General features: G+C 32.3%; 1 protein-coding gene across 7 annotated transcripts in view; it reads left to right on the top strand.

Annotated features, from left to right (window-relative positions):
- The window catches only part of LOC139521910 (transforming acidic coiled-coil-containing protein 1-like), a 78,431-nt gene that overhangs the window by 16,853 nt on the left and 44,154 nt on the right, over nt 1-17,424 (top strand). For 5 of the 7 annotated variants that reach the window (XM_071315637.1, XM_071315633.1, XM_071315636.1 and 2 more), the window contains exons 6-7: nt 5,096-5,153; nt 6,603-6,659. In XM_071315637.1, coding sequence (XP_071171738.1) covers nt 5,096-5,153; nt 6,603-6,659 — 115 coding nt within the window. The remainder of the gene's footprint in view (nt 1-5,095; nt 5,154-6,602; nt 6,660-17,424) is intronic. The other 2 variants (XR_011664093.1, XM_071315635.1) reach the window with 1 other exon arrangement.

Genomic DNA, 17,424 nt, shown 5'->3' with positions numbered 1-17,424 from the left:
TAACACACTATGTAACTGACAATATCTGACCAAAGTTTAAACGAATCACTTATTTGATTATGTTTACAGTTTTTATAATACTGCAATTTACAAATATAGGATATAAGATTTATTGATATATGTTGTCTGAACGCACAGTGGCAAATATTTCATGTAGATTTATGACTGGGAGAAGAACATTTAAAAAGATAATAAGATCTTGCATGCGTTGTCAGTGATAAATAATTGAAAAGGTTCAATATAAATATACAAAAAAACAACGATGAGAGAGACACGACAAAAAATAATCCAGTAAAATATGAAATATAAAATCATTTTCATGGATTATTTTTTCATCCTCTTTGTTGGTTTGCTGTAGTCTATTAATCTAAGTGACTTTAATTTTAAGACAACCATAAACGACCAAATAAACAGCTTCTTCTAGTAGATCCTCTTATGCTAGTAGAATTATGCATCCTATTCCGCTTGAATATCAGATAGTTATTTGAAATAATTCAAGATATATTAGATGGTTTACAAATAAAAAAATAAAGACAACATCCCCTCCCCCCACCCCCACCCCTAAAAAAAAGAATAAAGAAAAAGGGCAATCATGTTAAGAATAGAAAATAACATTATTTGGTTGAAAGATAAAAAAAATTAAAATTGAAAAAAGGTAAAATAAAAAATAAAAGGGATAAATGATTTGAAGAATAATGAAACTTTGCGTCTTCTGCATATTAAATTTATTATTGACAATAGATCATTCCGGATGAAATGTTAATGTTTCAAATTGGTACAAATGTAGTAAACGCAACTGTTCAAATGAAATTACGATTCATACATTCATAAGCATCGGTGTTTTTCTCGCTAAACTCCAGATCTTGCACGAGTTAACGTATCATTTCATCTCCTATTGCAGGCAAATTTAACCTTACATCCTCCTCCTGCATTGTGTCAACAATTATTTTTATAGTTTTACACACTTTGAAAAAATAGTTTGTGACAGATGTCAGACCACGATAATCATAAGCAACAAAAAGATCTGCATTAGTTGGTGAAAAAAAAGATATAAATTCCATGCGTCCGAAGCGTTTTTTTTTAAATTTATCTTCATCATTTACGTCCAGCGACGAGTATTTGAAATATAAGGATGTCAAAGAAGTGAATGAGTTGATGAGCTATATTACAAAAAGGACTGTGACAAAAATAGTCAAATCAGTCGATTTTAACATTGATTGATTGAGGTGAAACCTTAGGTATCTTTATAATTCTAAAACATATTAATGGACAATCGATTGGAATAAATCAATTGTAAGGATTTGCAAAATCAAAACATTGTCATAATTTTTGCGTCCTCAGTTTCATACTGATGCTTTAGGACGGTTGACATTGTCTTCGATTTTTTGGGGGTATAATATTTTTTGTAGTACCAAAAAATCTTAGATAAATTTTAATATTCTCCCGAAACAATTGATTGATAAGCCCTGTTTCTTTCTATATTGTGTTGGACAGATAAGTAATCAAGGATAACATCTATTTTTGATGATCAAATTTTTATTCTCTCCGATTTCAGATATCTTTCATGCTGGTTAACTACCGGTACTGTCTCTGAACGTTCAGCTCCACATTACTAGTACCTCAGATCACAAGGAAAATATGATCAAATATATCTCATGTCAATTACTTTTGTATATTATCTAAGCTTTTCAACTTATTTTGAAAAAAAAAATGAAATACTTGGTGTTTTTTTTCCTCCAAGTTTGATTTTAATTCTAATTGATACATGGTATCATTTAAGCAGTACAGCGACAGAATAAAAAGGGGGTTACATGGAGTAGTGTCGTCATACGTGTTTTATTGATACAGGCAAGACAATATATCTTGTCAAAATCTTATCGTACTATACAGAAGTTTTCAAATGCAGGAACTGAACATGAGAACTTTACAGAAAAATTCATATATTTCTTACTGACTAGAGCGAAAAATGGCTAAAGAATTACAGAGTTCAGAAATGTAGATTCCCTCACCTAAAACAGACCGTAATATATATATACAGTGTATCATTGTAACGGGTAGTTTTGTTTAATCTATTTTACTGTGTCTATTTTCGAAAAGAATGTTGTACAAGGTTTTGTTAACAATATATATAATGCCCTTTGGGCCGACGTCGTAATTTCATTTTAATAATGAAAGAAAGTACACTATAGCTCAGGTGGATTTTGCTTTGTCCACCCGTTCACAGTGGGGGTGGGCGCCGGGTGGTCAAAATTTCTAGCTTGCCCCCCTCTGCCCACCCATAGGAGAGAGCATGCAATTTCTTTTGTTTAATCAAAAGACTGGCAAGTACAGTCAATTGAAAAAAGCAGATAATATGAAAAAGAAGATGTAGTATTATTGCCAATGAGACAGCTGACCAAAATGACACAGACATTAACAACTATAGGTCAACGTACGGCCTTCAACAATAAGCACATCTATAAAAGGCCCTGATAAAATATTTGTAATCACTATTTTTACAAAAATGAGATTATAGCTAGGGTAGGCTGCCCACGATGGGCCGGTGGAAAAAGCAAAATCCGACCGGGCTGTGGTGTAATTGAAAGCTTCCCTCCTTGTGCAATACGAAAATACTCATAAGGAAGAGCAATTTGTATGGCTACTTGCAGTTGCATAATTGTTAAATCTTGTTGAATTCGATATCAAATTTATATTATTCATAGAAGTTTCATATCTTGAATATTGATAACGGGTTTACATTATTAACTTGCTATACAAACGTCCGTTTTTTCTTCTGCTTCTAGATTTAAGAAATAAGCAACTCTGTTACACTCAAATAATTTATTATTTAAATTGGTACATGGTGTCTTCGTATGTCTTCTGATAACAATATATTATTAATATTTAAGTGATATATCCACCATCCGTTATAAAAATCTAATATGTTTATTTGGCATGCCATACTCGATAAAAAGTGCGGACGTGATAGAAAGCACCCTTTACCAAAACGTCAACGGAGATTACATTCAACGGAGGTTACATTTCGACGATTTCGTCATTTATGAACCATAATATGAGTATCTGAAGATAAAAGTTGTTCTAAAATTAAATTTTGACACCGTTATCGATCAGTTGGATGTGGAGTTTATTTACAAAATTGGTGTTTGTTTAGATTTGACCATTCCACGGAGATTACATGCTTAACTAATCTCTGCAGTTTTCAACTTTGTTTAGTTTTTCAGACTGATGTAATTTGAAATAAATGACCATTGTTATCAATAAAACTATTTATGGTAACCTTATGATCAAATTTTACTTATATCACACTCTGTGTTGTACTAAATATTTTGTCCTGCTTGGTCTTTTATCCATCTACGAAGAAAACATTATGGACGGCCGGTACGATCACTATCGTTGTGAAAACTATACTAAACTTTATATAAATTAAAAATATAGATAATAAAGAAATCTACAATTCTCAGATATAAGTATAACAAGCTACGGGTATATTACTCGAAGTCGTTAGGTTTGCTTTCTAACGGTGGGACAAAATAACGTCATAAAATGGGCGCTTTAACGGAGAACCAGTGAATTACGATACGATATTTCTTGACTGGAAATATTTAAGTTTTTACTTTTAAACTTTCAAAGTAATTCTAAGTTATCGTTACAGCAGTACTCAAGTTATTTGCGATGAAATAATATTTACTGTTTTGCGTCTTATTTTGTACTGCTTAAAAAAGGGGGATGCTGATTGCGTAAGTCAAAATAAAGCATGTGTTCGACTTGTTAAACTGTTTTCTTTGTAACTGGATAATTAATTTATTTATTTAATCTAAATTATCATAATCATTTGCTGAAACTTAATTGATTAATTCGACAAATGGATCGTCTATCCTCATATAGTATTCTCCTGTCTGGTTTGTTGATCTACCTGTACAAGCTCAGGTACAAGTGATTAGCGATCTTAATCCGGATATCCCTCAGGCGTTAGAACTGTATTGGATTATAACATAAAAAGCCTAAGGGTTATGCAATTACATGCATTTGATTGTAATTGATAAAAAAAAAATGGCGTCGGGCTACAAAAAACGATGAAGTTTTGAACGATGGCGGAAGACAATTTAACGATGGCGCGAGTCATTTGACGATGGCGCAAGACATTTGAACGATGGCTGGCGCCATCGTTAAACAGGCCATGGAGATCCCTGGGCCAAAAATAAGCATATTTCTAGTTTCGAGACAATAACTGTGTATGGATTTCTCTGAAATTGTATTACAATGTACCATACTACAAAGGAAAGGCTAGGGTTGAGTTTTGGGGTTATTGCTACAAGGGGGGTTTAAAAAAGTGGGGGGGGGGGGGGTATTATTTCCCCAGATTTTTTAAGGGATTCATATTTTTTTCAAAATTTTTAAAAATTCGAATTTTTCAAGAAAAATCTTCAATTTCACAGTATTGGGCTCAGCGAAGCATTTTTTTTAACTTTTGGTCTCATAACTCTTCTGTCAGATGTGATCGTCTGTAGTATTCATTGAATGACATTTTATATTGGCTATGGTCAGTCTGCCTCCAACTACCTTATATATAAATGCCAAGCATTTATTTACGATCAATTTATTCACTGTTTTATTAAGTGACTAATATATATTTCTCCATAAACCAGATTAAATTCACGGTAGAGGTAGAAATATGTTATTTTTAAGGGACATTTATGTTAGTGTAACAACAGTCAGGATTAATTTCACTTATCCTTTCAAATAAGCATACATTTGATTTTACTTGTCTGACCAAATTTTTCTTTAGTACAGGATAAGCAATATGGTTGAGCCCTGAACATCTTTGCTCCCTAAGGAGACTAGAAATCTATATTTTATTTAGCATTTTACTAAGTTGCATGTCTATATTGATGAACAATTATCTTTCATATGTAATAATTACATGGATATGTAGGTAATTTGCATCCCCATGGTATATAAATATAAGAGGATGTGGTATAACTGCCAATGAGACAACTCTCCACCAGAAACAAAATGACTTAGAAGTTATGTTACAATTTACATTATGTATCTCTTTGAACTGTACTGATGCTAAAAGTAACAATTTACTTTCTAGATAAATTCAGTATATCTTGCTGGTAATGCCAAAATAGAACAAGCTCCAAAGTCTTCAGGTAAGCCAGTCATAGTCAACTTTAATAATTTTATTATTAAATGTACTAAAATGTTGTTAAATAAATATAGAAAGGTAAATCTTGGACATGTTTTTTGAAACAACAGGTGCATTGCCAGTATATTATTTTCTCTCAGTGCTAATATTATATATGAGGATATTGAAAGACTCTCATTTTATTTTTTGTGTTAGCTCAAGATAGCCTTACTTGTATATGTCTAAGGTTAAGTCTGCTCTGGACCAGGTCAAAGTTTGGTTTCAAGTTGTTTTTTTATGAAATTAATTTTGTTTCAAGGTGTTTATTATAAAGTAACATTCAAGGAATTTATTATGAAGATTTGGTTCAAGGAAACTACTATGAAGCTTAAAAGTACTTAACCATGAAGTTTTGGTTGGTTACCATGATATTATGGTCATTTACACTTGAAACTTTGTTCATATTTTTATTATGATATGAACAGTAAATATAACATATGCCAGATTTGAGTTTTCACCCATATTTCATAGTTCATAATTAACATTTAATGAATGGCTATTATTTATTTTGAATTTATTGAACCATAAAATGAATTTTTGACTCTTCACATTGAATAATCCGTGAAGCGGATTATGTAAAATGTGAAGAGTCAAAAATTAATTTTATGGTTCAATAAATTCAAAATAAATTATTGCCATTCATTATAAATCAATTTCTATCAAAAATAAGGCTCAAAGAACTTTTTATATTATTTGTATTAACAATAACAACGAACACACATGTTGGCGTATGAATACACAACGTCAGAGTGGGCGTGTCGCCATAAAAATTGACAACATTGAAAATAAAGCTAATACTTTTAACCAATCAGAAGACAGTAAATACACCAAATTTATTTATATGGAAATGTTTCAAGTCAAAAGTTTTGCTGTTAGATAGTTTGCCATGATGTTTTTGTCACAACAACTTGAAACTTAGAATGCATGTTCAATAAGATGTATCTCTTTAGTAATATATGGTGAATTAGAGTTTTGACCAAGATTTTGCAGTTCGCTGAACCTGAAAATGTTTTAGGTTGAAGTTTTGGTGTTAGGAAGTTTACCATGAAGTTGTTGTCACATTAACTTATGTTCATTATTAGTTGACTGTGAACATTTTAAGATATATGGCAAATATTTGCGTTTTGGTTCACTGAACATCGATAAGTAATAGTGTGAGCAGAACTGGTTGTACTATGGACACATATTCTTGTTCTCTGTGACTTTTTAGACATTGAATATTAACACTATTGTACAACTTTTAGTTGTGTCATTTTTCGCCTAATGAACTTAAGTCATGTTTTGCTGTTTAAATCTTTGGTTGGTTAGTTTAGGAGAGAAACATTTAATTTCAATCTTTCAGTGATTTCCTTAGAGTGATGTGTGTTGAGATATTAAAAAATAAAATAAAGTCACATATATAAAATATTTCTAGGAAATAGTTTCTTAAGAGCATTGTTGAATCATGTTACCAAAAGAGGGTTAAAATTTGGTACGTAACTCAATCTTCTGAATTCTGATGCCTAAATGACGTTCATAAAAGGCTTATTTTGTCATGCTCATGCATTTTCTACAACTTTGACATTTCAGAAAACTAAAAACTCTATCTCTCACTTAAAACATTGGTTTCCATTTGTAAAAAGGGCATGTTAATTATAACTTTAAATAACATATACACTTGAACCTATGTGATAAACTGAAATTATGCTGAAAATATTTTAACAATATATGTTAGTTGCAATTAGCATGAAAAAAAATCAATACCTGTATACTCTTCATATCCAACCACATAGTCATCGTGCTTTGAGAGCATACAAATAAAAAAATGAAGGTATTTAATTAGATTTGATATTTTGTAGGGTTTTTTATTAGGGGTGGGTGAAATGACTTTCCTCCTGGCAATCTAAAAGTATCAATAATTAAGAGTTTTATGAATTGATTGTATAAGACAGAAATATATATATTGGTAGGAATAAAAAATGTTTTGAAATTGTGCAGTCCTTTACTTTAGCTTGTTTTTGTAGACTTCATACATTGATGGTTCGTGAACTTTTTAAAAATTGTACTTAATCTAACTAATTACTCCCAATTTAGATATTAGGGTTGACGTTTTCCTTATTTTGTTTTTACACTCTTTGTTTACAGTTTTACTGCCAATTTGGAAATTGCCTCATTGTTTTCTCCAAATCTGCATTTTAGGCAGGATGGGTCTTTACTTGAATTTTGTGGTGTGTTATCAGTCAGAAATTGACATGTGAAATAAAACTGGATCAATGTACTCTCATTGAAATTTATGAGATGAAGATGTGAATATTTTCAGCAATATTACAATTTCAGCCAGTATATAAATTCAGTTTTATAGGAAAATTTGGAGAAGTAATTTGTTGTAAATTTTTAACATCAGATTTGGCTATGGCTCAATCTTAAGAATTCTATCCCTTTATATATCTGATTAATAAAATCTTTGCATTCAGATGACTTTGTTTGGTTTAGATAGTCATACAAAGAGAGGTAATGCGGTATGCGGTAATGTACTATGCGGTATGGGCTTAGCTCATTGTTGAAGGCCGTACGGTGACCTATAGTTATTAATGTCTGTGTCATTTTGGTCTTTTGTGGATAGTTGTCTCATTGGCAATCATACCACATCTTTTTTATAACTCTGCTATGTTTTGAAGATTTCATGAGAGATTTATTGTATTTATAATAAAAAAATTCTTGTGTTTGATTGGTTAAGTTTTTATGAAGCTCTTATTAAATACAAATTAAAATAAATGAACACGACAGCAGGTGGTACAGGTTTTATTGTGCATGGAAATAAATACGTCTTGCAGCTTTAACTTTTAGTTTGATGCATGCATTTTTATGCTCTATCATTTTATTTATTATGCACAGTTATATGCAGTTTAAGACTGTAAGTTTATAGTGTCTTTTTGATAACATTGAGTTTCATAACATACTTTTTTGTAGTGTCTGCTTTTTCACAATTTGCAGTGACTAGAACACCTATATAATTATATTGATTTGTGAATTTTTTTCAACCTGGGGTGAAAAGATAATGTATTGGGTGTCATCACATCATGTTTGTAGGGAAAATTGCCTATAACAGCTAAACCAATGTATGACCCCGTTCACACTATGACATTTTTATCGATTTAAACTAGACCGGTTCACTTTAGATCGGTTTAAGGGCTAATGTGAACGCATTGAATCGATCTTCAATCGGTCTAACCTAAAACACCAAAAGAGGTAGTTTAGTTTGAATCGATCTAAAGTAAACCGATCTTATTTTAGATGTGAACGCAGAGATCGGTTTAAACTAGTACGATTGAATCGAAAATAACGTATGCGCATGTATAGCGGCAAAACTATCTCAGAGGTTTGTTGTTTAACCCATATTTCTCTGTTAAAAGACCTTTAAAACAAACTGTAAACATGTTGTCTTCACCATAGCATAGATTTGCGAAATCTGTGTTCTTTTCTTATGTTGATTTTTTCTTTGCAGGAACCGCAGTATTTCCGGCGTCGTGTTGTATAACTTCGTTGCTACAGTTATTATTTTTCAAAATTAAAGAAAACTGCAATAACACCAGTATCAAACTTTTAAATTGTGATTCAAGAGACACAATAACTTTATCCATTTTTTCCCCCAAGTATGTGTATCAGTGTATCAGCACATTAAATCAGTTCTATTTATACACAGTGTTTACAGTTTTACGGGCAAAAAGGTTAGATCGATTGCGTTTTTAATTGTAGTGTGAACGCAGTGGTTCATATTAGACCGATAGAGATCGATATGATTAAAGATAATGTGAACGCTAACTGGTTTTATTTAGATCGATTCAAATTAGATCGATAAAAAAAAAATGCTAGTGTGAACAGGGTCTATGTTGAATGAAGTCTTAATCTTTTGTCTGATATTTATTAAGAAAGGACAGACTCAATGTATCAATGTTGAGAATATACCCCCACAACAATATAATAAGGTATTAAAAGTTTAAATGCGTGTTATTTGATAAATGATGTACATGATATAAGAATCTCATGTCTTAAAGTTATTTTTTAGATACCATCCTTTTTATATATTCAGTACTGTTCAGAAAATGATATTTTAGTCAATTAAGTGGTACCCTGGGCAGTTTTTTTTTCAGAATATTCAGTTTCTATAGTTGTGCACAAAAAGTAATATATGTTGTGCACAAGAAAAAAATGTTGTGAAAATATGAAAATAGACTTTACATGTCTTTATTGACTATATGTATGTGTCTACCTTGAGGTGTCTACAGTATTTAATTAACATTAGTGGATATGGCTGAAATTGACTGAATAACTTAACATAACATACTTTATTACATTATATTAATGACATGCAGCATTGTTAGATCTTTTCCTCAAATTCAGAATCACCTTGAATTTTGATGGTTTATTACCATTACATAATGAGAAATTTTTTTAGACTCTATAATTACTTTAGATGTATGTTTCATTATGATACGTGATTCTGATTGGCTATTCTGCAATCTAGCGTTATTCCTTTTGAAAGCAACATCATTACACAATAAAAATTATCAGTCATGATGACAAGAGGTCCCACAGGTAAATTAAATAAAAACTTGATAAAAATCGTGATTTCATGATCCAAGCTAAAAAAAAAATGTAATTATAAGTATTGAATGCTTGTAATTTCATATGGTTGTAAAAGCGTTGACCGTGTGCACATTTTTACATACAAAATGTAGTTAGGTCAACGCTTTTACACCCAATGTAGTAACAAAAAGAAGCATTCAATTCTTAAATACATTAATAAACCCCCATTATAATTGTAGTTTGTGACCCCATTTGATCCAAGTGAGAAATGCAAGCTCATTATAACCTCTTGTTTGAAAAAAGGTTGATTGTATTTATATCTATACCTTTTTTTTATGGCCCCGCAATGAAGTTGTCGGTGCCATATAGTTTTACCCTTGTCCGTATTCCGAAATTTCGTAATTCCGTCATTGCATCATTCCCCAACAAACCATTATACAGAGTTTTTTACTAAACGCCTTCAGATATTGGGCTGATTTTTGGTATGTGAGTGAACCATGATGAGTTACAGATCAAGTTTAAGTTTTGTTCCGCTCCGCTAATTTTTGTTGAAATTACGGGCTTTGGACTTTGATAAATTGTTGAAAATCAAAATTATAAGGACCTTTTTTCTAAACTCTTTCAGATATTTGGATGATTTTTGGCATGTGAGTTAACCAAGATGAGTTACAGATCAGTGGTGGATCCAGAACTTTTCCTAAGGGGGGGCCTGCTGACTGACCTAAGGAGGGGCCCTCTCCAGTCATGCTTCAGTGATTCCTTATATCAGTGTTCCAGCTAGGCCGTTTTCAGAGGGCGCGGCGCCCGCCCTTTTCCGAGTGGCGCCCTGTGTCCTTTTTAGGTGTCAGACCACCAATTACTCCCTCCAATTTAGAACGTATGTAAAAGTAGTCCTACTTTGACACAAAATAGTGCGTTTGATGTCATTGTTTACTTAAACTAACCAACAAATTTGCAGAAATGAAACTTTTGGTGAAAGGGAAATATATTTAGACCATTTTGAGCCAAAATTCACTTGTCTATGAGTTTGTATTAAAAATTCAGGATTAATGCGCTACATAGTACACTAATTTAAGATTTCCAGAAAACCGGGAGTTATTTTGGTAGTACCCGTCTTTTCAAAATCAGAAATTTGTTACAAGACTTTAAACATTGGTTGAAAATTGGCATGTAGGAAGGTGATACATGTACAATTCAGGATATACCTGGTTTCCTTGAAGTTAAACTTAAGGTAAAATATTTAGAAAGCTGTGAAAATTGCAAAATTTGGTTGAACAGATAGGGATTTTTAATTGGTGGTCTGACACCTTTTACAGTTTCCAGGGCGCCCTGCCTTTTTTGAAGATCGATTGCATATTAATTTGCGTATTGATATGATACGCTAATTACTAAATTTTACCTGGGGAAAAGATTATGACTTTATTTACCACCCCAAGCTAATCAATGGTTACAACTGGTGTCATAATCTGTTGTTATAGGTAATCCGTTTATCGGATGGGTCATTAATGATCATCAACATTAATTCGTTCAAATAGAATCGGTCAGTCGGCAATTATCTTTGAAGAAATGTGCATACAACAACTTGGGCACAATTTGCGATGTTTATCGTAGTTTCATGGAAGAAACGTAATGACAGAAAGTTGGAAAACCATTATAAACTCGTTGAAGACATTGTTTGTACTTGTTTTCTGTAAAATAAAGAGAAATATCAGACGTATTTGTCATTGACTGCCTTCATTTTTGATACGAAAATAACAAAATCGGCTGCCATATTGTGATCATATTTACATCATATTTACGTACTGTTTATAATCATTAAAGAAGGAGCACACCCGAATAAAGAAAGATAACTCAATCTGATTTTTTTCCTAGCATTGAGTAACCCATTTACATATTCTAAAATGTGTCTCCATACTTCTTGCTTAAGAATATATATGTTTAGGTATTTATTTTGAGTTATGGGAAAAGTTAAAGAGGGTCTTAGTAGCATTGTTGGTAGGGTGCCTTGGTCATTTTTTTCTGTATTCTTTATTTTTGATACTATTTTTCACTGTTGCTTTATATCCTAAAATTGTGAATTTACTGAGCACAGCTGTTTTGTGCTGTATTTCCATCAAGCACAGCAGGGGTAGAAAGGTGAAACTGGTAAAATGTGGTAGACCATAGAAACAGTATGAAACAGATCTCCTTTCAAAACATACTGCATATAAAGTTCAACTGTGCCAAGCAATGATAAAAAAACTTGTGTGACAAGCTGCTTGACAAGTTTTTCAGCCTTAAAAGTAGAAAGATAGAGTTCTATATGGGCTAAAGATGTTGTTCTTGTATAACCTGTGATTCAACGAATAAACACAAATGTTTGATTAACATCTTTTATTAAAATATGCCCTTTTCATATTATCATATCGCGCGTTAAATGCCCTTTTTCAGGATTGGCACCCTGCCCTTTTGAAAACCTAGCTGGATCACTGTATATAATCAACCAAAGTTTTCCCACAAAAGGGGGGGCCTGGGACCCCCCAGGGCCCCCCCTGGATCCGCCTATGCAGATCAAGTTAAAGTTTCATTCTGCTCCGCTAATTTTTGCCAATTTTCAAAGTTTACTTGAAAATTGTTCAAAATCCCAGATATATAAAAATAATACAGACTTTTTTTCTATATGCGTTCAGATATTGGGCTGTTTTTTGGTATGTGAATTACTCATGATGATCTCAATTACAGATCAAGTTTAAGTTTCGTTCCGCTCCGCTAATTTTTGCCAAAATTAAGGGTTACAACTTTGAAAATTGTTGAAAATCACAGTTATACAGACTTTTTTTCTATACGCTTCCAGATTTTGAGCTGATTTTTGATTTGTGAGACTACCATCATGTTTGTGTCCACATGTGTTATTGAAATTGCCGATTTTTCCAATTTTTGAGACGGGGCCATTCGTGTTGCTTTGACACATCTAGTTTTTAGCTCACCTGGCCCACAGGGCCAAGTGAGCTTTTCTCATCACTTGGCGTCCGGCGTCGTCCGTCTTCGTCCTGCGTTAACTTTTACAAAAATCTTCTCCTCTGAAACAACTGAGCCAAATTTAACCAAACTTGGCCATAATCTTTTCATAAAAATTGTTCATCAGGTCACGATCTATCTGCCCTGTAATTTTCAGATGAATCGGATAATCGGTTGTTAGGTTGCTGCCCCTGAATTGGTAATTTTCAGGAAATTTTGCTGTTTTTTTGTTATTATCTTGAATATTATTATAGATACTGTAAACAGCAATAATGTACAGCAAAGTAAGAACTAAAAATAAGTCAGTATGACCAAAATAGTCAATTGACCCCCTAAGGATTTATTGCCCTTCATAGTCAATTTTTAACAATTTTCTTAAAATTTGAAGATTTTCAAAAACATTTTCCACAGAAAGTACTGTTATAGATAGAGATAATTGTAAGCAGCAAGAATGTTTAGTAAAGTAAGATCTACAAACACATCACCATCACCAAAACACAATTTTGTCATGAATCCATCTGTGTCCATTGTTTAATATTCACATAGACCAAGGTGAGCGACACAGGCTCTTTAGAACCTCTAGTTTTAAGTTTCTATGATAACTTACAGGTTTTATATATAGTAACCAATAGCTACATCTATATTCAATTTTCTTTAGCTTTTATTTTAGAGGTCATGTTAGGGCAAATATAATTGTTGTAGAAGGCCATAATGTTAGGCTATTTTAACCATAATGTTCACAGTTAAGATTTCATGTTGATTTCCAAAGTGGATTTAGGATTAAATAAAGATTAAATGACTCATCCAACTTTTCTGCTATTTTCTCAACTGAAGTAGAAAATATACTTACCATCTAAATAAATAAACCATTGGCATGCAGTAAAGTTATATACATGTGTTATCAGAGGGTTTATTATGCATTCTTTAAAAAGTTCATCAAATCAAACATGATATAATTGTTTTTTAGCTCACGTGAGCTTTTCCCATCACTTTGGGTCCGGCGTCCGGCGTCATTAACTTTTACAAAAATCTTCTCCTCTGAAACTACTGGGCCAAATTGAACCAAACTTGGCCACAATCATCATTGGGGTATCTAGTTTAAAAATGTGTGGCGTGACCCGGTCAACCAACTAAGATGGCCACCACGGCTAAAAATAGAACATAGGGGTAAAATGCAGTTTTTGGCTTATAACTCAAAAACCAAAGCATTCAGAGGAAATCTGCCATGTGGTAAATATGTTTATCAGGTCCAGATCTATCTGCCCTGAAATTTTCAGATGAATCGGTCAACCCGTTGTTGGGTTGCTGCCCCTGAATTGGTCATTTTGAGGAAATTTTGCTGTTTTTGGTTATTATCTTGAATATTATTATAGATAGAGATAAATTGTAAACAGCAATAATGTTCGGCAAAGTTGGATTTACAAATAAGTCAACATGACCGAAATGGTCAATTGACCCCTTAAGGAGTTATTGCCCTTTATAGTCAATTTTTTACAATTTTTCATAAATATAAGTAATCTTTTACAAAAATCTTCTCCTCTGAAACTACTGGGCCAAATTAATCCAAACTTGGCCACAATCATCTTTGGGGTATCTAGTTTTAAAAATGTGTGGCGTGACCCGGTCAACCAACCAAGATGGCCGCCACGGCTAAAAATAGAACATAGGGGTAAAATGCAGTTTTTGGCTTATAACTCAAAAACCAAAGCATTTAGAGGAAATCTGCCATGGGGGTAAATATGTTTATCAGGTCAAGATCTATCTGCCCTGAAATTTTCAGATGAATCGGTCAACCTGTTGCTGCCCCTGAATTGGTCATTTTGAGGAAATTTTGCTGTTTTTGGTTATTATCTTGAATATTATTATAGATAGAGATAAACTGTAAACAGCAATAATGTTCATCAAAGTAAGATTTACAAATAAGTCAACATGACTGAAATGGTCAGTTGACCCCTTTAGGAGTTATTGCCCTTTATAGTCAATTTTTAACCATTTTTCGTAAATCTTAGTTATCTTTTACAAAAATCTTCTCCTCTGAAACTACTGGGCCAAATTAATATAAACTTGGCCACAATCATCTTTGAGGTACCTTGTTTGAAAAATGTGTCCGATGACCTGGCCATCCAACCAAGATGGCCACCACGGCTAAAAATAGAACAGGGGTAACATGTAGTTTTTTGCTTATAACTCTGAAACCCAAATCATTTAGAGGAAATCTGACAAGGAGTTAAATTGTTAATCAAGTCAATATATATCTGCCCTGAAATATTCAAATGAATTGGACAACCGGTTGTTGGGTTGCTGCCCTCCAATTGGTAATTTTTAAAGAAATTTTGCTGTTTTTGGTTATTATCTTGAATACTATAATAGATAGCGATAAACTGTAAACAGCGATAATGTTCATCAAAGTAAGATCTACAAATAAGTCCACATGACCTAAATGGTCAATTGACCCCTTAAGGAGTTATTGCCCTTTATAGTCAATTTTTAACAATTTTCATTAATTTGGTAAATTTATGTAAATTTTTACCAAATATTTTTCTCTGTTACTAATGGGCAAAGTTCATTATAGATATAATTGTAAGAAGCAAGAATGTTCAGTAAAGTAAGAACTTCAAACACATCACCATCACCAAAATACAATTTTGTCATGAATCCATTTGTGTCCTTTGTTTAATATGCACATAGACCAAGGTGAGCGACACAGGCTCTTTAGAGCCTCTAGTTGGTGTTAAAAGCCTCTTTTTAGCACCACATTTAGGCTATTATGGGAGGCCAGTTTTTATAACTTAAGTGGAGGAAACCTGAGTGTCCAGAGAAAACCATGACCTTTGATAGGGAAACTGACTAAATCAAACAAGAAAATTATGATTTTTTTTTCTGACAACCATGACAAACTCTATATGTCATAGGGTTTATATCTTTTTTTGAAAGTTATCATGATGTTATCAATGAAACGATTAATTCCATTCAATATCTCTTATGTGAAATTGTTTTGTACTTATTATATCATATTTTGGCAATGGTGTTCAGTGTACATGTACACATTCAAATTTAATGGAGCAAGCTAATAGGATAACTTTCATGTAAAAATTAATTAAATAATTATATACAATAGTCACAGTAAAGTTAATAACATTTAATAATAAGCAGATAATATTTTAAAAGATTAAATATTATACATTGATAAAACCTTTGCATGGAGTTAGTTTTGACTTTTACATGTATACATATACCGGTTTGTGTCCTGATTTTGTGGAATAAAAGCCTTCTATTAATAATTTGAATCAATATTTCATCCTGATTCATAATTAAAAATGTCTCATTTAATATTGCTGAACCCTTTCCTCAATGGATTTTTTTATTGCATACTTGGTTCCCATAGGATTTTTTAATAAAATACTAAAATTATGCTTTTAAGAATTATTAAAGCATTGCGAAAAACAAATATTTCATAAAATGTTAAGTCAGATATTCTTACAAATATTCTTTTCATATTGGATACAAATTTTATTAAGTCTGATGCAGACATTTCGTAGTCAAAGTGTTTCAACTGAGGTACTAACTACACAGGCATCAAAAGACGTCATGGTGGAGTAAAGTGGGTGGTGTCAAAAGGCGTCATTATGGAGGAAAGAGTTAAATTCATGCTGAACTGGTTATATACAGGTAGTTGTTGAGAATTATCCTGTGCATGACTTGTTTCAGCAATTAATGGGTTCAACTCCCTTTTGGGAGTCAAACTAGAACAATGCAATGTTTGTCTGAATCATTCTACGGCGTGATTAAAAGAAGATGTGGGGTATACTTCAACAAAACTTACACTGAATGTCAAAATTATCTTTGTCTCTAATTCTAAACTCATTCAATGGTTCTTATATCCCAACCAGCGATGTTAGCACCAAACAGTCATGAAATCTGGAAGAAACTTTTATAATATAATATCCCTTGTCAAGGAATGTCATACCCCATCTCACTTCCATCGTATGTCCATTTAGCACCATTCAGTTCACATTTCTATTTTTAAAAGCAAATATTTTTTTAAGAAAATAAAGCTAAAATTATAATATAATCATTCCAAAGAAAGGGAGAACAAGAACTATCTTTAAAAAAGATATCCGACGTATTTAAATTTGAGTACCGGTATATGTTTTAAACTATCATTTCGATAACCTTCAGAAGCACAAAGATACCATTTAAATAACGTTTTCTCTGTTTGTGTTCAGGTATTTTATTCTGTGACAGGTCCTCATATCTTTCTGTTTACATTCACCAAAACCAAAAATTATATAATTGTCCCGAATAAACAGCTGTCAAGGTCTCACGGATGCAAAGAGCTATTGGAGAAACAATTATTTTAATAAAAATATAAATCTTTGTAAGATCTAGTCAAATATTTATAGTTTTTCACTTTCTTTCCATCACGATATAATTAACGAGACGTTTTTTCAAACACAACCAAATCAACCACCATGACAGCATTTTGTCCAATCACTGAAAGGATTTTCGAGCATGCGTATTCTGCTGCCATAGTTAAGCGTCCTTAAGTTCAAAGGGCACAAACCGAAACTATACCGACTACGTTGGAAAAAAAAAGCTTAGCTTTTAATTACACAGAAAAATCTCAATATATTATTCATGCAGTTTTAATTTGATTTAACATTCATTTTAGA

This window comes from Mytilus edulis, chromosome 4 (genome assembly GCF_963676685.1).
Source record: "Mytilus edulis chromosome 4, xbMytEdul2.2, whole genome shotgun sequence".
NCBI lineage: Eukaryota > Metazoa > Mollusca > Bivalvia > Mytilida > Mytilidae > Mytilus > Mytilus edulis.
Note: the sequence above shows the minus strand (reverse complement) of the source record. Positions and strands in the feature narration are given on the sequence as shown.